Here is a 25,780-nt window from a genome sequence, read left to right as displayed (position 1 = left end):
GGACATCACCATAATCATCATCATTATTTTCACTGCAGGAACGAAGTGGATCTACAATCAACCCTATCCTGACTGCTATACAGACCAAGATGGCTCCTCCCACATTTAACAGAACCAATAAATTCACAGCTGGTTTTCAAAACATTGTTAATGCTTATGGAGTGGGGAATTACAGGGAAATGAATCCAGGTAGATCAACTCAGCTTTATTTCTACTTTTTTAAAAAAAACCTGAGTGTTTGAAATAAAAATGCAAAGGTTATTGATTCTCATTATGCCAGTTTATGCAAGAGCTGCTTGCTTGGCATACATGATATTTTGGTCTTTACACATCAAATATTTCATAAAATGAAAACAAATTAGCAATGCAGATTCAGGATATAATATTTTAATTATATGTTGTTTTTCTAAGAAAAAGGAAGTGAATGGACAAATATTTCTCCCCTTGGCCTCAATCCAATTGCTAGTCCCAGTTAGAATACACTCACTGACTCAATGGAATTTACATAAGTGTTGATTTACCATTCAGTAGCTGGTTAGTGAGTTTACCATACTCTCCAACTATCCTGATTTGTCAAGGACACTCCTAGTCAGTCTTCTGCAATCTCCTTTTCTCAGCTGGTTTTAAAATGTCTCAATTTCTCTCCCCCCCCCCCCCCCCCACCTTTTGTCATCAGCTTTTCTGGGTAACTGCAAACTGATTCCAAGGGGCAAAAGTGGTTTCTACTCAATTAATTCAGCAGAGGGGAGAGGAGAGAGCAGTCTTGCCCTTCCCAGGCAAAAGCAAACTGTTTTTGATTACTCTTGCTGGGGCTAGCAGTTGCATTTAAGCCCAAACATATTGTTGGCTCCCGAAGTGCCTAACTTTCAGAAGACAATTATGATAGTTTTCAATTATGCCTAATTTCTGGTAAAGAAAATGCCCTCTTTTTTGCTTGTTTTAGATTGTTGTTGTTATTAGTATTTCATTTTCATCCTGCCTTTACCCCATACTTAAAGTGCAGAAAACTTAGAACAAATTCAGTATAAATCTCTTACAAAGACACAAGTCAAAAACATAAATGCAATTAAACAATCCACAGTATTAGAATGGATCAATTCCAAGGCAAAATATATTCCTATTCCTTGCCCAGCAACCCAGTAATCCTGCAGCCCAACAAGCGGGGGGGGGGGGGGGTATTCAAACAGTGAAAGTTATCATGATAGAATCTGGGTTGAATCTTTTTTTTCACATGCATTTCAAATGCATTTGATTAAATTGGGGGCAGGGGGCTGCCCAAAAACCCACTTAACCTGAGATAATTAATCTCAGGACGTTTCAGAGTTTTTCTAAAAGATGTCAGCCATGTGAATAACTGATGTGAATAGATCCAGAATAAACTGGGATAAAACTAAGCCTTGAATGTGCTTTGAATACATTCACATCATCATCTCCAGCTTTATTCGAGTGCTCACACGTGTGAGCAACAGAACTCACGGATGTGCATAGATGTGGTTCCATAGTGTAAACAACAAACCTAGAATGCATGAGTGTGAGATTATTCACATAGTCACGCTAAAAACAACATCTGAATGACCCCAAGGAGCAGCATTCCTTCACCGTATGTCCACAGAGAATGCTGACAACTCTGTGTAACAGCACCATCTGGTGATTGCAGTTGTGACAATACACATTTTAAAATTATATTGTAGTGTCTTTCCATACTTATGTCCATTCAGCCATGTTCCACTTATATGAGGTGGAAAGATAGATTAAATCCATGACTCTCATTTAACTTTAGCTAAATTGTAGGCCCACTAAAAGTGAAGAGGAATATCAGAACAGGTCACCTCCTCTTACCACTCCACAGTGTTGAATAATTTAAGTGTTGAATACAGACTTCTTTTTTTTATCATTACCATGTGGCCAGATCTTTCATCACCTGGACATAAGCCTGGGAAATGGATTTTCCAGTGGCAGGAAATAGGGCTTTGAACACTGAAATATAGAGTTCCCAGTGGTCCTCATCTTAAGGCTTGACTGCATTAGGTCTATACAGCAAATTTCCCCCAGGATGGATGCGTGGTGTTTACATCATACAGCCCCAAAACCACAAATCAGGTCTCGACTGTTTACACATCTCCTGAACCTGATTTGGAATTTCCACCCTTTTACCTATATTAAAAAGACTTACCCTTTGTTCGAGGTTTTCTGGAAATGTGTCAGCGGTAGGCAGCTACCAGGTTGCTACAGATGTGTCACTTTTAGGTCAGAGCAAGGCTGGGTACCATATTTTGACCTCAGAGTGACCCATACCCACAGTGGTGATGCTGGCCAGCTTGCAGGGACCATAGCCACTTCAGCAGGTAAATGGTGGGAAGAATTAATGGGGAATGCAAGGGCTAAAATACTCTGGTGCAGCATGAAGTATTCTGGCAAGTATAGACAAGCCCTTAGTAGGCTGAGCTGGGAGTGATGGGAAATACCTTGCAATTGTATCTACTTCAGTTCTGAGCTTATTCAGAATGGAGCCTGCCTTCTGGCCATTTAATTTATTAGGGAGACCAAGAGCTCTGTTCTCCAGGTTTCTTGGTACTGATGGATGACTCAAAAGTTGATGCGTCTCTTGCAATTATCCATACAAGACGATTTCTGCCTGCCTGTCCTGCCTGGTACTGCCCCTTCTTTGAAAGGCAGGGCAGTTACCACACAGGATGTTGGTAGTCTAGGGTGAGATGTTAGAAGCTGAGCCGGATTCTAAGTGGAGCTTCAGCTTGCTTCATTGATTCCCAGCCTGGAGAACCAGGCGTACTGCAGAATGTTGCAAACTGAACCAAAGGACAAGATGGCTCCTCCTCTCCTTACATCTCACGTTAGAAACTCCCTGGATGAGCAGTTTCAACACTGGCAATGGGGCAATGCTCTCCTTCTTCCCTGAGGGCAGTGGGCTAGCTTAGAGGGTATAGATTACGTAGCCAGAATGGTGTAGTGGTTTGAGTGTTGGACTATGACTCTGGAGACCAGGGTTGGAATCCCAGCTTGGCCATGTAAACCGACTGGGTGACCTTGGGCAAGTCATACTCTCTCAGCTTCAGAGGATGGCTATAGCAAGTCCTCTTTGAAGAAACTTGCCAAGAAAAGCCCATGGTAGGTTTGTCTTAGGGTCCTTGTAAGTTGGAAATGACTTGAAGGTGCACACAACAGCAACAGATTAGGTAGGGTAACACATGTAACTCCACTTTGTAACAATGGTTGAGGACTTCCCTTGCTGTCCCCTCCTGACTTCTGCCATTTGAGGTGGTGGCCTCACTTTGTATGGAACCCATTTTCAGCCTTGCACACTCTGAGTAGGTTGCGTCACTCTATTTTTCCAAAACTGGAAGTCAAGTAGTTCCTCTTGTAGTTTGATTTTGATTTCTGATCTATTTTGGAGGGTTTTAGGGGGTTGTGGAAAGTGAGGGAAACAAAACTGTTATGCTTGAAAGTCATTCTGTACAACGTGGAAGCATTTGGGGTGAAAAGTTGGTCAATTTTAATTTAAAAGGAGGGCTTTCTGAGTTTTCTGGATGGCTTGAGAGCCCTGCAAAAATGGAATTGGAGACATATATATATAGTCCTCAGGGTGCACATGGACCTCTGTACTTTTTGAGGGTGTTCATTCTGAATCTTCCAATTCTGTATTTCAAGAGCATCACCAGGCATGTTGAGGAAAGCCCAGTGTCAGCAAGGCAGGTACAACTAACTTTTTTTAGATAAAAGAGAATTATGTTGCAACAATCCATTTTCTTTTAAGGCATCACTCTAACAAATCTTTCTCTTTCTTGTAGCCCCCTACACCATCATTACCTTCCCCTTTCTGTTTGCGGTCATGTTTGGTGATTGTGGCCATGGTACGGTCATGTTGGCCTTTGCTCTCTGGATGGTCACTAATGAGAAGTCCCTTTTAGCCCAGAAGAGTGACAATGAGGTGAGTGACCTCAGATAGAATTTTATCTTTACAGAAGTCTTTGAGATTTTTTTTTTCCCTGAGGAAATGATTCATTTCTTTCTTAAATAATAATAAACGAAGAGAATATGTGGGTGAGGAGAGCTGTACCATTAGACCTTAAAACAATTTAGGTCAAACTAGAACTTAAGAGGAGTATATGTTCCCTCCCACAACAGGATTTTCTCAGGGATACATACCTCAGTAATCACACCTGCAGGTAAAGCTCATGTTTACCTTGTAATGAGCAATCACAAAACAAAAATGCTAAATGGAAGATACAAAACCATGTGATATGAGAACAAGATATCTTTCACCACTGGGAGGCATCTCTGAAAAAAAAGTGTGCTGAACGCATTGTCTTATTCCTGTTGATCTCTTGAGTAACACCAGTAATTTTTCTGTGCAGATCTGGAACACCTTTTTCAGTGGCCGCTACCTGATCCTACTCATGAGTATCTTCTCCATCTACACTGGCTTCATCTACAATGATTGCTTCTCCAGATCATTCAACATATTTGGATCTTCTTGGCATGTCCGTCCCATGTTTGAGAAAGGTGGATGGACGTAAGTGATACAGTCTGAATTAAGTCAGATGTTGCCACAAATCCTTGTCCAACCTACCATTCTGTGGGTGTCTTGATCTACAACACCCATCATCCCCAGACAGCTTTGTGATTTGTGATTATGGTGGCTGTAGTCTAACACATCTAGGATATAAATACAGTGCTCCCTCGGGTTACGAAATTAATTCGTTCCGCCGCCGCTTTCGTAACCCGAAAAGCATTCGCAAGCCAAAATGCCATAGGCGCTAATGGGGAAAAGCCGCGATTTCGTGCGAAAAAGCCGAAAAAAGCACCAAAAATTTTTTCGTAACCCGAAAAAACATTCGTAACCCGGAACAATTATTTCCTATGGGATTTTTTCGTATCCCGGAAATTTCGTAACCTGGGTATTTCGTATCCCGGGGTACCACTGTACTAAATAAAACATTAATCACATTTTCAGCCACCTCTAACTCTTTTGTGGAATTTACCTCTGATTATGACAGCAGAACAGCCTACCATATTTCCTTGTTCCTCACAAGCATCCAAAAATGAATGGGCCTGAATCCCATTAGTTAATTCCAACTAGAGCAGACCCATTGAATCAGCTGTTGAATCAAAAGGTAAATCCAATTAATTTGCTGAGTATAGTGTAACCGAGACTAACAAATAAGGCTGAAGCCACTGATGAAGAACAAGAGTTGAAAAATGAGTGATTAGCAAATTCTCCTAGGTTTGATTCAGAATGGATTTGGCTAATACAATGTGGGTTTTTGTTGTTTTGTAACCATTGGTGACTGGACTCTTGGAACTATTTTCTTCATAAAATAATCATAAATCAAAGCTTACTTGACAGTATTTTTTATTTTCAGCCCATTCCCAACAACTGCCTCCATTAGGACCAGCACTGAAAGAGCAGTGGTGTTGCCTTTATGCCACCTTGGATGTTGGGAAATATCGTTATCCAGTGTACTTGAGTACCTTTAGTATGAACATCAAGCATCTGGAAACTCTTTGTTCCCTATAGCTGTGACATTGTTCAAAGGATATCTTGTTTGTGTCTTTGGTGCAAGGAACTCTAGAACAATTAACAGTTTACAGAAGGATAGCAATATTTGTCCGTGCAGCAAGAACAACAAGGAGTCCTGTAGCACCTTAAAGACTGATAAATGTATGAAGACATAAGCTGTTATGGATTATGGTCTCTTTTATCAAATGTAATTTTCTGGGTCTCTGATGTATATATTCAGTGATGCCAGAACTAGACTGCACAGACCACTCCTTAGAAAAGTTTCTGTTATTTTAGGAACTAAAGCTCCCAAATCCTCCAGACTGATTCTGAGTGTTGTATCCCCAAAAGGTAACTACTAAAACTATGACATAAATAGTATAGAAGATGAAGGTAAACATCATCTTAACCTTGGTAAGTGGGTAGGTTATGATTAGTAGTCAAAGGAAATGTGGTCTCTTCCAACTCTATGATTCGATGTTTCTATGACATTTCCAAACTTCTCCTACCAGTAAACAAGACTGCAACGAGGAATTATAAGAGAGTTCCTGCTTCTGATTGTTGCAGTTTTGCTTGCTGATAGGAAGGGTCTAAGAAAATCATAGAGCTGGAAGGGCCCCATGGGCCATTGAGTCCTGTCCCCCCACTCAATCCAGGAAATCCAGCTAGAGCATTCCCAGCCTCTTTTTGGAGATGTCCAGAGAAAGAGACCCACCACCACTCTATATAATTGGTTCTATTGTCAGTTCCGTTATCAAACAGCTCTTACTGTCAAAAAGTTGTTTCTTATGGTCAATCAATATCTACCCTCCTGTAACTTAAAGCCATTAGACATGGCCTTATCCTTATCTATGAGGTGCACAATACTCCAGATGAGTCCTGACTAGTGCAGAATATAGTGGAACTATTGCTTCTCTTGTCTTGAAAACTACAGTTCTGTTAATGCAGGCTAAAATACTATTTGCCTTATTTGAGGCAGCATCACACTGCTGGGTCATGTTCATCTCCTCTGATCAATGCAGCTGCTGACTTTTAAGAGGGAGGCATTTATGACTGTGACAGTATGTAGCATTACTGAATGCAGAGCAGTTGCATATCCATGACGTTCTGTTATAAATTTGTAACTGAAATACAGAATGCCAGTCATAATGCCTGGAAACACATCTACTGCATTAACTGAGGTATATTTGTATTCATTCAAAGACACCAGGACATATAATAATGCAGATGTTTTGAGCTTTCTTCAGCGAGGTTGTGCAGCTAGTGGATGCAGTGGTTTGGGGGGTGAGTGTTGTCCTACTTGTTTTTTAATCATCAAGCAGGGATGAATGCCCGTGTCACTTTGAGCATCTGACTTTTCTGTCTTCCTTCATAGGGAGAGTTATATCCATCAAGGTGTTTCATTTGAGCTGAATCCAACAATAGCGGGCGTGTACTCTGGAAATCCCTATCCTTTTGGAATAGATCCGGTAATCAAAATGCTCAATCTTTTCCTCTAATTGTTAAGGAAATTTGAACTGGCTATAAGATGATGGTGGGGAAAATCAAGAAATGCATGTAATGCACTTGACATGTTGTATTCAATCAAATTCTAAGCTTTACTGAGTAATTCTTTTTATTGGAATACTTGTAATCGTTTAAGACGTGACAACGTAACATCACACTCCTCTGTTACATTTAGATTTTAAGAAAAACAATTACACATCTGGAAATTGAAAAATGCTAATTTAACCATGCCTCAAGAGCTCTGCATTTGTAGTTATTAAATATGTAAACATATTTCCTGAAAAGAAGATGAACCTTAATGCAACTTTAAAACTGCAGAAATAGGCTGGGGCTGTATTCCTCTGGTTACGTTTCCAATTAATTTTCTGAAGCAATGGCATTTTAACAGTGGGAAAACATTTCAAGATCATTTTACACCCCACATCCTTATTGCCTTCCACCAAAAATCATTATCAGAAATGCAAAAGAATTTTCAGCTTACTGGTAAGTGATATGCCTCCATACCATATGAACTAAGAACAAAAACAGCAAAATGCAGGCCTAATAAAGATATCACTGTTTGGTGGACATTGGATGTTACAGTGGTGCCTCGGGTTACGAAATTAATTCGTTCCGCCATTCCCTTCGTAACGCGAAAATTTCGTAACCCGAAATAGCTTTCCGTTAGCGCTGGAAGCCTATAGCATTTGAATTTCGCGCCGAAATGAATTTCGTAACCCGAAAAATATTTCGTAACCCGAAACAGTTTTTGCCAATCCAACTTTTTCGTATCCCGGAAATTTCGTAACCCGCGCATTTCGTATCCCGAGGTACCACTGTATTGGTTTTGCTATATGGCCAACATGGCTAGCCCTGGAAGTTTTCTTGTAATCAATGAGCTATTGAAGCTGGTCACTAGATGGCAGCATTGATTACAAACCTTCCTCTAAGCTGATGGCCTTGCAAGAGAAGGAGAGGGAAGTTACTAAGAACTGGTACTCTTTCTATGGCATCATTATTTCCTTTTGTGTGTTGTTTCTCCCTCACCCCCCAGAAAACCAGAGAGATGTTCAGCGTATCAGTAAAATCAACTGTTCTGTAATCCATTTCTTAGGGACATCAAAATGCCAGGAGTGTGCAAGTTTCAGGTGCTCCAGAACTCTTTATTAGGTTAAGTAGTAAAACAAAAGATAATTCGGTGTGGGGAGAAGTGGGAAAAGGATCTTGCCCTTTCCTGTACACCCAGGAAAAACCAAACTGCTACAGCCTCTTTTCATTTCTGTGTTCTTCCTTATTAATGACTTTTGCTATCTTGACCACACTTTGATACTGGTTGTGCCCACATCTTCCATTTTTCACTGCTGCAGGACATACAATGTATTTTAAGTTTCAAGTTATCTTACACTCCCTTTGATTTTTGTCTGAATTTAAAGGAGTTACTCAAGGAACACAGTGACATAATAAAGAACAAAACAAAACCATTCACATTAAAACCTATACTAAACAAATAAAACATTAAGCACATTTTAAAAAGACTTCCAATTTATACCTACTAAAATATATAGCTCTATATATAATTATTATTCCTTCTAACTTAAACATATTTTTCATTAAAATTATTTCTAAACTCTAAAATCACTATAAATTCCATCTACAGTAAATATTAGTCAAATTATATCTGTTAACAAAACAAAATATAACAACTATACATCTACTTGATCCTTGCAATCAACTATCTGAATTCTCACTTCTTAAACTCTATACAGATTAAATCCCCTTCTTTTCAAAGTTTGAAAAGGAGGGAAGGGTTCAGTACATTGTTTAATGTTTGGACTAAAACCCAGAACAGATTCACTACTGTACACATTGACATCAGAACTACCAGCCTGTCCTTTGTTCATTTATTAAATTCCTGTCCATTTCCCCAGGAAAAATAATGTCCAAAGTAGCTAACAATAATACAAAGATAAAATGACAACATTATACTGTAATTGAACTGTTACAGAACTGTTAGCACATAGGGTGCATCTACACTGTAGAAATAATGCAGTTTGACACCACTTTAAGTGCTTTAACTCCATCCTCTAGAATCCCTGGATTTGTAGTTTGATGAGGCCAGCAGGACATAATGATTTGAACATGATAGAGCTCAAGATAAAATAAATTAGTAATAAAACCTGCCATACGCTTTTGTGTTCACTCACCTTTTCATCTGTTTCTCCAAGATCTGGAACATTGCAGACAACAAGCTGACCTTCTTGAATTCCTACAAAATGAAAATGTCTGTCATCGTGGGAATCACACACATGGTCTTTGGGGTGGTGCTCAGTGTCTTCAACCATGTGTAAGTATTAGGGTCTAACTCATGTGCATTCAGAAGCAGCATTCCCTTGCTTGCTTTCACCTCCACACCCTGCCTTCCAAATGCTTTATATTGTGACTGGTCTGTCGAAGAAGAGAAATCTCATTTTTGGAAGGCTGGGGGCATGCTAATCTCCGGGAATATGAAATCCCTTTAACACCTAGTTCAACCCTGTGCCCCTTTATAGTTGCAAATATTGCCTACTGTGATGTAATTGAATTATTTGTGCACCCACCCTATTTAATGTCCTTGCCTTGAGATCTCATGGTCCCCCAACGCTAATTGCTTCAGTTCCTTATTTGTAATCTCTGTCATTTTATTTCTAACCACATCTTCAGTGTCTAGATTCCCCAACTACAATTGGGAGACAGAGTCAACAGGTGCCTTAAGACCTGTACAGCTACATCTGCTCTGCAGAAATAATCCAGTTTGACATGATTTTAATTACCATGGCTCAGTGTTATGGAATTCTGGGAATTGTAGTTCTGTGAGATATTTAACCTGCTTTGTCAAGACCTCTGGTGCCACAACAAACTACAGTTCTCAGATTTCCATAGCATTGAGCCATGGCAGTTAAAGTCATGTCAGACTTGATTATTTCTGCAGTGTGGATGCAGCTGACATCTTTTGGGAAATGAAAAATATCCTTTTAAAAGCAATTTGTATTGATATTGAAACAACTGACTGTTTCATTTTCCTGTCTCTATACAAGTTCCTGTTCACAATAGATTTTCTCTATATACAGTAAAGTACCTCTCTGAAATGGCTCCTTGCCTGGCTGTTTTCTCTTCCTGCTCCAGCTTCTGAAAGTGTGGGTAAACTCCCCTGTTTTCTTTTGGAAGGAAGGAACCTCTATTTTGTGAACATGAGCTTTGTTAATTTTATTTATTTACTTATTTAAGGGATTTATAGCCCACTTTTTTTTCCAAAATGGGATTCAATTTAGCATCCCTTTTTTCTGAGATCCAGAACACACTGCAAAAATAATCCAGTTTGAGACCACTTTTACTGTCCTCATTCAGTGCTACTGGATCCTGAGAACTGTAGTTTATTGTGGCACCAGAGCTCTCTGACAGAGAGAGCTAAATGTCTCATAAAACTACAGTTCCTGGAATTCTCTAGCACTGAGCCAGGGCAGCTAAAGAGGTCTCAAACTGGATTATTTCTGCAATATGTTTTGGACCCGAGATGTCTTTGCAATCATGGGAATATTTAAGGTATTCCAGACCGTTGCTCGTCATCCCTGGACCATACCATTGTCTTGACTGTTATGCTGAGGTGAGTTTTTTACAAGTCATTCAGCATGGATTATCCTGTGATCACCACACCAAAAAAAACACCAGCAAGGGGTTTTTCTTCTTTCCACACCAGCTTCTAACAGGACAAGGTTATCTAGGCATCATCTCTGACCATTGGTTGTACTGTACCAGCTTGGGGTTGGAGGGAGTTTATGCCTAGCTACATGTGTAAAGTCACAGAATTCATGGGCCTCTTTGCTTCTTAAAGACCACTCTTGGACACCGCTGATATAATATTATTTATTTATTTATGACCCACTTCTCCCCATGGATCAAGGTGGGGAACGACAACAAGTAACAGACACTTCACATCAATTAAAACACATCAGTTAAAGACACTTCAATTTAAAACGACATACATACAATTTAAATGGACAAAATGTACACATATTAAAACAACCCACATTTAAAATGCACGGTTTAAAAATCATCTGGATAAGCCTGCTGAAAGAGATTGGTCTTTAATGCTCTTTTAAATTCAGACAGTGTATTCAACTGTCACATAATAAAATAAATTTTATTTATATACCACTTTTCCAAAAGATCAAAGCGGTTTACATAGAATTAAAACCAATTACAAACATATCATAAAATAGATAAAAACCAATAACACAATGTACAATATTCAGATATAAAAACAATAATTAAATCTCTTCTGACATATTCCACAGTCTAGGGGCAGCTGAAGAAAAGGTCCTCCAGCAGACAGTTGCCAACCTAGTCCTGGCTGACTGGAGTAAATGTCCGTCAGAGGTCCTTATTGTACAGGGCAGATTATATGGTAGGAGGCAGTCTTGGACCTAAACCATATAGGGCTTTAAAGGTAATAACTAACACTTTCTACCTTACCCAGAAACTAATTGGCAGCCAGTGGAGTGTTTTTAATACTGGTGTAATGTGATTACTTTTGGATGTCCTAGTAATCAGTCTGGCTGCCATGATTTGAATTAGCTGAAGTTTCTGAACTTGGTACAGAGATAGCCTGATGTGCAACGCATTGCAGACGTCCATCCTTGAGGTTATCAGTGTGTGCATTACCATCTTTAGATCCTCCACCTATTCCTATTCCTCCTCTTGGTTTATTCTTCTCTTGACTTATGTCTTTCCAGATATTTCAGGAACACTATCAACATTATCTTGCAGTTCATTCCAGAGATGATCTTCATCCTTTGCTTGTTTGGTTACCTCGTTGTCATGATTATTTTCAAGTGGTGCCAGTATGATGCCTATGGTGCCCAAGATGCCCCAAGCATCCTTATCCATTTTATCAACATGTTTCTGTTTAGTTACAGTGATAAGACAAATCTTCCCCTCTATGAGCACCAGGTATGGACTCTTTGTCTTCTCCTAAGAATCTTCTTATTTATTTGGCAAAGTACATAGGAAGTAAAGTAAAGGATATAAAAAAGGAAGTCCTTGTTCACACAGCACTTAAACTGATTGCAGAAGGGAGACCATGTTAGTCTGTTGTAGCCAAAACAGAGAAAAGTCTTGTAACACCTTAAGGATTATCAGGTTATATTTGGCATATGTTTTAGTGGACTACAGCCCACTTCTTATGATGCATGGAGCATAACCTCACTTGGCAGATATTTATACACCTGCTGAACTGGTGGGGTGTGTGGAATTTAATTGAATTGGGAAAAGTAGTAGCAATCCAAAAGGTTCCAAAATGGTGATAGTTGTAACTTTCAGTAAAGTTAATTTAATATTCATTGGCCAAAATCCTGTACAGGTCAGTATAGACCCATCAGTTTTTCATGTGGACCTATGCTAGGCTGAAACATATATGTCTCCCTGGTCTTACCGTACCCTCTCTGAACACCCTGCACATTTTGTGCCTCCAGGGGAGTAGGCAGGATCAGAAGAGAGTCTGACTATGTCTTCAGATGCAAAGTGATTACACCAAAGCTGAGATCTGCCAGGGTCATCCAGAGGTGTCAGTGCTACTGCAGTTGTTTCACATCTTGACTGTTCTCCAGCGGGTGAGGTTCAGGGGTTGTAGAGTAAGTTGCAGAGTAAGTTGAGGGGGGCCTTTGGCCACTGTGGAGGAAGGAAGTGAATACTAGCCTGTGCAATATCTGAAGAATGGTACACACAGGACAAAGAGAAACGTACACATGCATATCCCACTAACAGGATGCTGGCTATTGGGAGATAATGCCAGCTCTTACTGGCTGCCATTAAAAGCCATGCTAAAGCTTTTGGTAGGTAACAAGTCCATCCAAGCAGAGAGAAATAGATTTACCCATCTGTGGGAGGGAAAAGTCTTTGTCCAAGACAAATCTAAGAGAAGAGTTTAGCTTATGAATATACACAGGTGGTGGGAGACTAAAATCAAATGGAAGGATGGAACAGGAATAAGAAAAATGCAAATAGGGAAAATTGCCCAAACAATTTTCATTAAAAGATTCAAGATTCAGACAGTAACAGAGACAAGCCTGCATTGATGAACTGATTAGCATATATTTTCAAATTCTGGAAATTTTGAAGCTGTTTTTTCTCCTTTTCCTGACATCCCACCTCACTCCAAGATATGCAATGCAGCTTGGAAGTCACTTTGTTAATTCAGCAACATAAAAAACTTGATTTGGCACAAAACTATTGTGTTTGAAAAGTACAATTTATTTGGGATGTAAGTAGAAATTGAAATATTTTTAATATTTATTTATTTATTTATTGTTACAAATGGCGTTATAAAATTCTGAACTCTGGAGAATACCTGAATTATAAGGAATGTCTTTGCTTTTGCCAGTTTGAAGAACAGGCTAAATAAATACAGCAGAAACCATTAACATTACTGAAATGGAGAATATTATATAATCTCCACTAGTTTTCCATAATATCATGCAGACATAAAGCACTCATGCACACAAAAAGAACTGAAAAAAGAAAACCAAGCTGAGGAATTGCAATATTCTGATAAAGTTTGTAGTCTTACATAAAAATCTTCCTCTTAGATAGATTTTTAAAAATGATATGGGGCAAAAAGCTTTTGAACACCTTGTTTTAAATATTTTATTCATCACTTTAAAAGAATATATTTCATAGTGAGATTATTTTTTTAAATAAACCCTGTCCTAGTTCACACCAGTAGATCTATTGATATATTCTTATTCAGCTGTTTCCCTTTGGAATCTGGAATCTGATAGTATCTTTAAGACTAACAAGTTTATGTAAGCATACACTTTTTTGGACTATAGCCCACTTCTTCAAATGTCTTCTTAACCTGTCCTTCAAGCTAATGATGTTCAAACATTCTCAAGTTGTTTACCATGAGCTTTTTGTTTATGACAACACTTTATATAGATTTCTCTACTGAATTATCCTTGTTCCAGTTCTCTCTGGCTGTTCTTGCTCTGAAGCTCCTAAGTTAGCACTTTATCACGCCAGCCTCTGACCTGCCACAATCATGCTTGTTTAAGAATAGAAGCATACCAGTTTGGCATAATTTCTTATCACACTTTTCCCATGATAGCACTTTGACAGTCCATGGTCATGTGAGTTGTTTTCCACACTAGCAGTGTGGCAAGTGAGACATTGATCATCATTCATACCTAAAAGGCTCCCATTTCCTGTCTTCAGATTCCCTTGGCTACTTTCCATTTCCCTTTCCCTTTCCTTTGGATGCTTAAACTATACAGTATTTCAAAATACTACACATTTGGCTACAAATGTGGGACAGGAGGAAAATTTCATTGGGGAAGAGAATTTTTGTTTGGGAGAAAAATGCCCTTATTTTGCCCTTCCCTAGTAGCTGTACTCAGATTCCCAGCCTTATCCCCTGATATGTGTATAAATATTTATGTATTAAGGGTACCTTTCTACATCTTAAAGAGTGTTCTCCAGTCTGCAAAAGCTTATGCAAAACTAGTTTGTTTTCTAGATTCCTTCATTGTTTTAGTTAAACTATGGGATTTGGAACTACCCAAAGCAGTCGTGACTGCTAACATGGATGGCTTTAAATTGTGAGGAAACAGATTCATGGAGATTAACAGTATCAATAGTTACTGGTCATGATGGCTCTATATTATTTGTGCTCCAGGAGCAGCATGCCTGGAAACACCAGTGGTGGTAAACATGAGCGAGAGGGTGCTATTGAATTCATGTTCTCTTTGACTGTTTGGGGAACAGAATCCAGGACTGGATGGACCTTAGGTTTAATCAAGTATGGCTCTTTTTCATATTAGTTTTACTTCAGTCAATCATAAGAGTGAATTTATAGTGTATGTTTCACAAAGTGGCATTTTCCTTTAATTTTTTTTAAATGATGACTTGTCTTTATTCATGTTTTCTACTATGATAAGACTGACATACCGCTCCAGAAATATGACATTACATAATATAGACTCCCCACCACCACTATTTTTTAGCTATTGAGTTTTATGCAGTTGTATCTCAGTTTCACTGTGTAGGATCACGTGGATAGGTCCATGTTGAAAACAATTATTTGGATAAATTAAAGGGAAAGGCCAGTGTGTGGCCACTGTGTGGCTATAATAATAAAGGTTACTGTGTGGTACAATTCATTATTCTTAATGTTACAAAAGGAAAGGCAGTAACACTCAAATTAACTTTATAAGGAAAGGTCAACACAAGTTATCTTTTTTGTAAAGGAAATGGATTGGACCACCTTAGAGTAAGTTAACCCTGGGTTGGCTAAAACATTTTGCTATTATTTACATTACATTTTTCTTTTTAAGTATTTTTCATATGTATAATTGTATATTCCTTCAAGCAAGAAGTACAGACCTTCCTGGTCATTTTTGCCTTGATATCTATTCCTTGGATGCTCCTGATTAAGCCCTTCATTCTTCGAGCCAAACATCAAAGAGAGCAGAGAATGGTAAGAACAACGGTCTCCTATGACAGTGCACTTCTGTATGGTTTAAGATTGTTGTGGGTCAAATAATAGCACTGATGAATTGATGATTGGGAGCAGAATTTTGCAGTTGATCTCTCTTTTCTACTGAAAATGTACTAGTCCCTTCAGGGGACAAAATCTATCAGTTTATAATGAGATTATTTAACAAGGATGTGCAATTATGGTTTGTCTTAATATCAGAATTAACATTATTTCCCAAACTTTGGCTTCAGTTAACTGCAAAACCAGATTCTAAAAGCAGAAGCAAAGATAATGGTTTGGTGTCTAAACCCCTGTTAAAAGAAACCACAGTTTGGTGTGTTTGTGTGTGTGTGTGTGTGTGTGTGTGTGTGCATGCGTGCGTGCGTGTGTGTGTGTATTTTGTAAAACCCCAAGGAGTCTGGAAGTTAGGCCTGGTACAGACCTGCAGGAAGTGCTGTCCTGGCGCTTATTCTAAAATTCGGGAGTGCACAGCGTCCTCATGCCCCCGAACCCTAGTCCATAAGGACAGCGCCATCATGGCGGCCTCCCGTCCACAAGGGGGACACCATGATGACACAAGCGTGGGGCAGCATCCAGATGTCGCTGCGCCATGCTTACATCATGGACATGTGACAAGGCCTCTGGACTGTGCCGCTTTTAGCAGGTTCTTTTTATGGAGAAGGGACATCACACAGTTTGGCTGCTGTGGCATCCCTCAGAAGCAAAAATGGGCAGTTCCAACCTGCCCTTTTGGGGTGGTCTGTCGAGCCCCTTAGTTTCTGGAACCTTTTTGGTAATATTGCACTTATCAACACAGTGGAATTGATTGTGGTCACAGCTCCTGGAAATAGGCACTGTATATAAACTTGGGCTCAGAATCACATGGACCTCCAGATGCTGCTGGACTGCAATTCTCAGCTTTCCTCACCATATTCTGGATATTCTGGCTTCCCCAACGTTGATAGAGCCTAAGCATATACAAAAATAAATCCCTTAATTTGTATTTATTTATCTATTACATGTGTCTCCTTCTCTTTTCTCAGAGAACAAGGGCTGATGCCAGGGGTTGTTCAGTTTTATTCTCACAATAACTGCTTCAGTAATCTGCAACCTAGAGAGACTATGATGTGCCCTAGGCTATTTACTAAATTTCTTTACTGAGCAGACAATTGGAACTATGTCTCCCTGGTTCATTGCTAACATTCTTTCCACTATACCACATTGACTATAGAGCATATATTTTTAAAAACAGACTCTTGAATTGCAAATGGTTGTAATGCAATTATTTCCCCTAAAATAGCCCACACCTTCAACGCTGAAAGTAACTGGCATATCCCACCTCTTTTCTAAGGTTGTCTGCATACAGAATTAATTTCTTAGATGAATGGTGATTTCAAACAAAGGATGTTTTTCATTGCTTGTAATTCACAGTTTTACTGCGAGTCACATTTATACATTCCCCACAGTAATGGAGTAATAATGAGTCCATTTACCTTACTTAATAAGAATAAGGACCTTTCCCTAGCTTGTTAAATTCTGAAATTGAAAGCAAATACTTTCTTTAACAGAGCTGATGGGGAAATGGATAATTTGAATACATTTAGTGATTACTGATATATCTAATAGAAATATAAAATCTCTTTTAAGCATGGATAGGCAATTGTTGGTTTGGCAAGGGCCAATTTTAGCTCTAACAGTGGACCACACCAGGCAGTTTTCAACCAGAAGGTGCAACCAAAAATGACTTGCAAATTCCAGGGTTTGGATGGCATTTTTGGCTGGGGTATCCAGCTACTTAGCTTCTTTTGGGAGCATCTAGGAGTGAGGGTTGGGCTTATCTAAGTGGGGAGGGGAGTTAGAAAAAATGGGAAGGGGATTGGGGGCCACATGTAGCCCATGCTTCCCTCACACACCCACCCCATATTAGAATTAATTCAGTTTTCTCTATTTCTTTAGTCAGTGCTATGTAAGTGGTAGGAACAAAGATTAACCCTTTACATACATAAAAATGCTGTTTCACCAGTATTTCACCAGTATTACCTCTATTTATTGAAGGTTGTTCTGCAGGGTTTCAGACCACATTCTTTCCCAACCATGTCTGGAGATACAAGGGACTGAATCTGTGATCTTCTATGGGCAAATCATATATCCTAGAATGTGCTTGCTTGCTGATTTATCCTTAAAATATTTACATCCTGCCCTCTCTCTAAAGATCTGGGTGGCATATAATAAAATCTACCTGATCAGTTTAAAACAATATAGGCTGGAATCCTGTTGGAGTGTTACGTCTTCACAAGTGGACTTACATCTGCAGGAATTAGAATTGTGCAGTTTCACAATGTCTGTATCCAGTAACTGCTATTACATTACTACATAGCAGAGCCGGCAAAGGGGCCGATGTGTAATGGTGCATAGTGGAGAATGAGACAAATGCATAATGGGACTGATGCATATAGCTCCTGATGCACATCACATTGGTTTTGGTGTGGATCAGGCACCAATGCACATTGGGTATTCTTGCCAGTGGCCCAATTTGCATCTTTGCAAATCAGTAACCAGGTTTCTTAGCACCTTTGCTACTTAGCTAAGTATATGCAAAGTTACATTATGTAAAAGATCATATAGAATTCCAGTGATAAACAGTAACAAGATTTTTAAAGGTCAAAAACATATTGAACAATTTAACAAGTTAAAAAACAAGACAGCTGAAAACCAGTTAAAACACTTTAAAACAGTTTTAAACAATGCAAATTTGTGGCTCTGTATAAAACTAGTTAGAATCCAAAGACTTCTGTGAACAATTATATTTTCACTTGGCACAGGAATGACAGCAATGTAAATGCAATCAGTTCTTCAATGCAAGGGTACTTTGAAGCTGAAGTGTGGGGTGCCACAGCAAAGAAAATCGTCTCTCATAACCTTAATAGTATATTGTCCTGACTGACAGGACAGAGAGCTTGGGATATTTTTAAAAGAACTCATGATGTGTTCCCTTTTTCAAAATGCCTCATTGATGTCATATATATTCGTAATTTGTTGTATTATTCATTACCTAAGGAAGAATGTTTTGGTAGTAACATGTAACATTTGTTATGCCATTAAATATTACTTTCAGAAACTAGGGCCTGAATCCTATTGGTTCATCCCAACTATCAATAGTTGAGTGGTGTGTCAACACATAGGTAAATAGTATTGATATAATAGGGCTACAAAGATTCAAACCCATATCAGTAAATTCATTACACAAAAATCAACATGTTCCTTCTGAGCTTTGATTCTGTCACTGAGCTATAGCCCTTCCTTTTGGAGAAATTATTAGCCTGAAAGCATTCTTCATATTCTAATAGTAGTTATTCTCTTTCTTGTTGCTGTTAAGCTGGTTTCATCTGGACCATCAGAGAGTCCCACTGGTGATATTGAGGTGGAAATCATGGAGTCTAATGACTCCAAGAAGGCAAACCAGCATGACCATGAGGCTGGTGGCCATGGAGGACATGATGATCACGAGGAAGAGGTAAGATTGTGGGATGAGGTCACAATGAAGAAAGCTACAGTGCAAAAGCTTCTTGCTTCTCCATGCTCATTTAGCAGGTGTGGTAATAATAAATATAGTCCAAATGCCACAAACCTGCATGGTAACATTCTTGAAATCCCCACCTCTTAACTTAGTGATGGTTGCAAGATGTCAAAAAGGAGTTTACATACTTCTCTATTATCTGGCATGGATGGTGTGTTCCTGTGTACCTTGGTAAATCAAAAATAGCCATGCATCCCAAAAGTCTTTGGCCTGCTTTGCTATTTGATAGAGCACTGGCAGGTATGATCACATGGGTTTCTTTTTAAAAAGTTTTGAAATGTTGTTGTTGTTGTGCCACCTTCAAAGTGGTACTTGCAGGCCCATGATGAAAAACCCATGAGGATTTTGCTGCCTTGCACCATTTTCCTTTACCTTAGTTCATATGAATGGGGCACATTCTCCATTCTTCATAAGGAGGGAGGGACAGACCTTTCATGCATTATTATAAGGGTAACGGTGGAGTCTCCAGCACAACTGTATCTCAGCAGTAAATGAATGGAGTGGTTTCTCAGCAGACAATGAGCACTAATCAAGCAGACACTAATCCTCTTTTGCATACCCTCCCACCCTGAGGCCTGCCATTAGCAACAGAACAATACACATGCAAATCACTCCTGCCTTCCCAGATCACATAGTATATACAAACCCAACTCCTTTCCAGGCAAGGATTTTCTGAAGATGCCAGCCACAGATGCTGGCGAAACATCAGGAAGAAACTCTTCTAGAACATGGCCAAAAAAACTATGGATGCCGGTCAAGAAAGCCTTCAACTCCACAATGGAGTGGTTTCTTTATGTGTGTGTGCTCTTCTTTCTCAGACACACACACTGTCTCTCAGTCTCTCTCTTTCTGAAAAATACATGAAAAAGAAGAGAGAGAAAGTGAGGTGCTCCCCTAATTTTGTGACTGGCCACACTTCCATAGCACAGTAACCATTTTGTTTCTCAGCCTTCAAAACTTTTTTTTAAAAAATACCATACATGCTCACAGGCCTCTATAAATTTTAGGATATCGATAATCAATTTTCAAATTGTCTTTAAAAGTGTGTATAAATGGCATTTATAAACTTATTATGAGATAGATTTCATGTTGCAATGTTTGGATGAAGATATCCTTGGCTGATTCTCAAGCTTCTTTTTATGGTGATGAACTATAAAACTAGTGAGTTTTTACAGAACTTAGTGTTCACAATATAGGAAGAAAAGAAAGTTAGAAGTGTTTGAAACTGGAATGGAAAAGTTGCCTTGTGATTTTTCCACTTCAAAAACTATTTTGAGAATTACTTTGTAATCATCTTTAGGCTCAGTTGTATAGACTCAATTGGTCTTAAATGAAAGAGATGGTAGCAAATACAAGAGATAAAATGGCTCATTTTGTTGAAATTCATAGCACTTGGTCTATATGAAAGTGAGTGCAGTTGTAAGGAGGAAGGGAGATCTTGTTGTTTGAGAAAAATAAGCCCAAATCTGTTTCAGGCTTATGGATGAAACTGTATATTTTTTGCCTCCTAACCATCATATGTCTTGTGCGTTCCTTTAAAATCTTCTTTCAGTTTAACTTCGGAGATATCTTTGTGCACCAGGCTATCCATACCATTGAATACTGCTTGGGTTGCATTTCCAACACAGCTTCTTACCTACGGCTCTGGGCTCTCAGCTTGGCTCATGCACGTGAGTTTTCATTTTTGCTGTGCTCATCCCTATGAGTGATTATACTACATATGAAGCATCAGTATAGAAAAGTTGAATGGGCTTCAGGCAGTTGAGAATTAAATCACTATTGCAGAAATATGGACTTAGGCACATTTAAGCTAAAGCCAAAGCAGGTGAACAATTTTTACAAATATTTTGGATCAAAAATAAACTAATAAATAGGACCATCCTGTTTTGCAATTTGGGAAAACTGTAGCAGAAGGAGATAAAAACATTTGCTTATGCAGTGGTCCAGTTAATTGACCTCACCCATGTGACTGATGCAGAAAGCATTGCTTTCATGTTCAACATCTGTCCTATGTGACATTATTGTATAGCCCAATGTGATTGGTTGCATTGTTTTGATGTCATCACTCTCACTGTTACTTGTGATCAGTATTAAGAATGGGAACAAAAACCCAGCTCTAGTCCTACTCCTATAAAAGAGCCAACGTTGTGTGGTGGTTTGAGCATTGGAGTGGAACTTTGGAGATCAGAGTTCAATTCCTCACTCAGCCATGGATTCAGACTCTCTTGGCCTTAGAAAACCCCATGAAAGTTTCGCCTTAGAATCGCCATAAATTGGAAATGACTTGAAGGCACACAACAACAACAACAACATATAATTAAAATTTCAAAATGCAATAAGAAGTATAAAAGTTACAAGAATGTAACAGAGAAAGAAAAAAAGAAAGAAACATAGAAAAATAGGAAAATAAAAAAATTGCACTGGTCTCCATGAATATAAACTTGAAGAATTATTTTCCGTCTATCAACCAAAATCATTGTAACCAAGTTAGAGGTGCACCTTCACTGTAGAAATAATGTAGTTTTACACCACTTTAACTGCTGTGGCTCCATCCTACAGAATCCTGAGAACCGAACACCTGTGGATGGGTAGAGTCCACTGTATAATCCTGTTGTTCCTCAATATTTTACCTGGAACTCTCCTCACTGACCCTAACTTAGCAGTATCCACATAGCTCTCACAGATCTCCTTGTGACTATAATAAGTATGGAAAGAATATTTATTATTATTTGGAAATACTCCAAAAATGATCAAAAATTGGTTTCTTGAGTGTCAGGAGTATCAGCGTGGTGGCACAGTGGTTAAATGCCTGTACTGCAGCCACTCACTCAAAACCATAAGGTTGCGAGTTCAATACCAGTGAAAAGGCTCAAGCTTGACTCAGGCTTGCATCCTTCCGAAGTCGCTAAAACCCAGATTGTTGGGGGCAATTAGCTTACAGTTGTAAACAGTTTAAACACTGTTAGTTCAGTATGAAGCAGTATATAAATGAAGCTGTTTGTTTTGTTTTATGAGAAAAATCCCAGACAGGTGAGAATATTTGCAGTAGTTGCAATAGTTGTTTCTCACTCTTTGTGCTCTCTCGTTCTTGTTCTCTCTCTTTGTTTTCCAGAGCTCTCGGAAGTCCTCTGGACCATGGTATTGCATATTGGGTTGAGCTCGAGTAGTTGGTCAGGACTCATTGTGGTCTTTATCATTTTTGCTGTCTTTGCTGGTCTGACAGTAGCCATTCTGCTTATCATGGAGGGCCTCTCTGCCTTCTTACATGCACTAAGGCTTCACTGGTAAGAAGAAAAGCCGTGTAGGAGACATTTTTGTTTGATTTGCCTTCTAATACAAACCTGCCTAATTTGCACTTCCCAGATCATTGCATGAATTGAAACACAGGACTCTTTTTGTAATCCCACTTCTCTGAATTTTCTCTTTTTTGATCAAAGAATACAAATACAAATGTTGAGGGGAAGGATGTGGACAGAAAATGTATATATTCATGAAAATAGCATAAGATGCCGTACTACGTTAGGTGAAATAACTTATAAAATGTGTGTGTTTCACATTTTGATTCTTGCTATAGTTCTTTCCTCCTTTTTCTTTCATAGCTTTCTTTTATCATTTCATAGAAAAGTAGGCTAGAGATAGTAAATTAAATGAATCCTTTATGGAACACAAAAAAAAAATCTTAGTTTAACGTTTCTCTCTCTCTCTCTCCCCTCTCGCTTAGGGTGGAGTTTCAGAACAAATTCTATGCCGGAGCTGGTTATGCATTCACACCATTCTCCTTTAGGACCATCATAGAAGGAACAGAAGAATGAAACCCATTCAGAGCACAGAAATCTGAAACTCTGTGGCTTGCTTCCATTCTTTTCTTCTTCTTTTCTGAGAATTTCCCTGAGAATTAAGAACTTTGAGGAATGAAGAAGCTGCTTCTGCATTGCCTTCATATATTGTACAGTTAATTGTAAGGAAAAATCCCCCTTCCCTAGCTGAATATCGTAATGACCTTTGCCACCCAGTCCAGTAGGCTTAACAGATAGTTAAGCATAACACTTCTCTCTGTCATCCACTGTAAAACAAAACCATGAATCATCAATCTGGTTCTAAACAAAGATCTAAACCACAAATGTTAGTTTGCCTATATTATTTGATGTCACTATGCCCCCTGAAAAAAGCCAGACCTGAATATATGGTGGATCCTTCCTATCAGTGGGCTGGAGATTCATAGATTTGACCACCTGTGAATCACCACAGCTCATATTTCTCAGTGGTGGCACATGCATACATTGGGATGCAGCTGCCATTGAATAATATGAGGTGCAACTGTCCATGTTTTTTACCATCTTCAGGAGCTCCTGGAACTGGACCATCACAGATGGGAAAGGTCCACTGTACAATTAGATGGTTCTACTGGGTAGACAGCGATATACTACTTGTGATCTCTTTGGATGTTGTTGGACTACAACTCTAATCTCTCATCAAGCCTGATGGAATCTGCATTCCAATAACATATGGAAGACCACTTTGGAAGTACCTTAATGATCATGATTCTATCATTGTGTGCTAGAAAAAGAGAAGCTGAAATGGCAGTTTCTCTTGCCACTGGCCAGTGTTGTGGTTAAAACAAAGCCAAACCTGACAGTGTTGTCCCTTCAGCATCACTACTGAAAGCACTGGTCTTATATTTGCATCCCTGACATAAGTGGTTCACCTTGGAATTAAATGGGATTTTATTTCTTGGTATATTTCCTGTATAGAGAGTGCTAGAAAGGCATCCAAAAGATGACGTCTTAGGCTGAATCTGCACAGTAGAATTAATATAGTTTGACACCACTTTAACTGCCATGGTTCAATGCTGTGGAATTCGCGGATTTGTAGTTTTGTGGGATACTTAGCCTCCTGTCTCATAAAGTTCTGGTGCCACAACAAACTACAAATCCCAGGATTCCATGGTATGGAACCATTGCAGTTAAAGCAGTGTTAAACTGCATTACTTCTGCAGTGCGGCAGCCACCCCTATTTCTGACTCCTACAACTGCTAATTTAAGCCCCTTTATATAACTGACTAGTTAGGAATGCAAGAGCATTTTCCTTCTGAGCCCCCTCCACATGGTATTACAAGTAGTAACTAGTAAATAACAGAAATAGAGAGATGTGTTGAGACCAGGACTTGGAAGAGTTACTTTTTTGGACTCCAAGCCCCTAAATCCCTCAGGCTGAATGATCCTGTAATTATAGTCTTTAAAAGCCAATTTCCCCAGCTCTGGTTAAACCCTGTGGGTTTAAATATTGAGAAAACCCAAAGGATTACAAGCCATGGCTTCTCTGCTCACAAACGTACATTGTCTAAATACAGCTTTAATTCCTGCTGTGTAAAACATACATCCTTCTGTGAGACTGCTCTTCTAATTCTCCAAATGAATTGTTTGTTAATTGGTTTAATAAAGGAAATGAATTGCTCAAAACCAAATTTGTGTGTATGTGCATCTCTCTCTCTCTCTCTTACTGTCTCACCCTTTGAAATTTTTCCAGAGAAAACATTGAGATACAGTATTAATTTAGCTTATGGTTGATCGGATGTCAAAATGGTCATCAAATTAATTCCCTTGCAAGACTACATTTCATTATCTTGGCACCTGTAAAGAACATAAACAGGATTCAGCAATGGTTGGGAAGCATTCAATATATAAATATACTTCAGTATAAGAACCTCTTATTTTCTTAGTTGTTTCACAACTTAATATTAACTGGCTGGAGATTTTCTCACACAACTTCCTCTGAAACAGGATGATCTGGAACCTGAATTTTTAAATGTAGATGTTAACAAGATAGACCTGCCAACCGCAGATTGGAAACATTTCTTTGCTTTTTGCCCCTGCTTCAGAAAAATCTTTTATTTGGTGGCTGACATTAAAGGGCATTTCTACATCCCTGCCTGGCAACAAATGTTTAATAAGGGCCATAGGAATAAAGGCTGACAGTCCATCAGTACTATGCCAGTCCTGTGGGTTCAAGCAAAGGGCATTTTCCCAGGAGACTCAGAAACAAACACATTGGCAAAGGCCTCTTTTTTGCACTTCAGGAGACCATAACTGGGCAGGGTGTGACAGTCATTTCAGGCTGCAGATTTGGGGTGCTGTGGAAAGGAAGAAATGTGCTGTTACTGTATTTTTAAGTGCCAGCAATGAAGAGGCACATGAGGGCTTTTTCTGACACAGGGCCCCTCCAGACTGGTCAAAATCCTCAGTATTTTGCAGGAGTTGTACCTGTCCTTACAAGGATTTTTAAAGAATATCCATGGATGTACCCTGCTCTATTTCTTGTGACTTTCTAGGAGTAGTTGCAACTTTTCAAACACAGGGTGGGGATGATTTTTTCCCCTTGTCTTGGGAACTTACAATGTGGGCAGAGGTAAATTTCCACCTCTGTATCCATTGCCTTGGTTCTTCCTGTACTCCTGGCTAGTCCCAGTGTGAATGTGTTCAATGGAGTTGTGAATTTTCTAGGTGATTTTCCTCTGATATTCCTTCCCTCATTGCATCTAGTTACTAGATTGAACATTTCTTGTCCCCACACCTTTTCTTTCCACGAGAGATGGGTTGCCAGGTAAAATAAGAGACAGGGCTCCTGTCCCTTTAATGGTTGTGTAGAAGACATAATTTCAGAGGAGTTGCTTATCATGCTGAAATTCTGCTTTACA

General features: G+C 39.0%; 1 protein-coding gene across 5 annotated transcripts in view; it reads left to right on the top strand.

Annotated features, from left to right (window-relative positions):
• The window catches only part of ATP6V0A4 (ATPase H+ transporting V0 subunit a4), a 50,135-nt gene extending 25,600 nt beyond the window's left edge, over positions 1-24,535 (top strand). For all 5 annotated transcript variants that reach the window (XM_042470351.1, XM_042470353.1, XM_042470348.1 and 2 more), the window contains exons 11-21: positions 39-189; positions 3,807-3,946; positions 4,374-4,531; positions 6,894-6,987; positions 9,229-9,347; positions 11,773-11,989; positions 15,402-15,509; positions 18,886-19,023; positions 20,639-20,756; positions 22,199-22,370; positions 22,808-24,535. In XM_042470351.1, the coding sequence (XP_042326285.1) occupies positions 39-189; positions 3,807-3,946; positions 4,374-4,531; positions 6,894-6,987; positions 9,229-9,347; positions 11,773-11,989; positions 15,402-15,509; positions 18,886-19,023; positions 20,639-20,756; positions 22,199-22,370; positions 22,808-22,898 (1,506 nt within the window). In that variant the 3' untranslated portion in view covers positions 22,899-24,535. The remainder of the gene's footprint in view (positions 1-38; positions 190-3,806; positions 3,947-4,373; positions 4,532-6,893; positions 6,988-9,228; positions 9,348-11,772; positions 11,990-15,401; positions 15,510-18,885; positions 19,024-20,638; positions 20,757-22,198; positions 22,371-22,807) is intronic.
• The last annotated feature ends 1,245 nt before the right edge of the window (positions 24,536-25,780 follow it).

The sequence above is a fragment of the Sceloporus undulatus genome, chromosome 5, assembly GCF_019175285.1.
Source record: "Sceloporus undulatus isolate JIND9_A2432 ecotype Alabama chromosome 5, SceUnd_v1.1, whole genome shotgun sequence".
NCBI classification, from domain to species: domain Eukaryota; kingdom Metazoa; phylum Chordata; class Lepidosauria; order Squamata; family Phrynosomatidae; genus Sceloporus; species Sceloporus undulatus.
The sequence above is the reverse complement of the archived record's forward strand: the minus strand, read 5'-3'. Positions and strand labels throughout refer to the sequence as shown.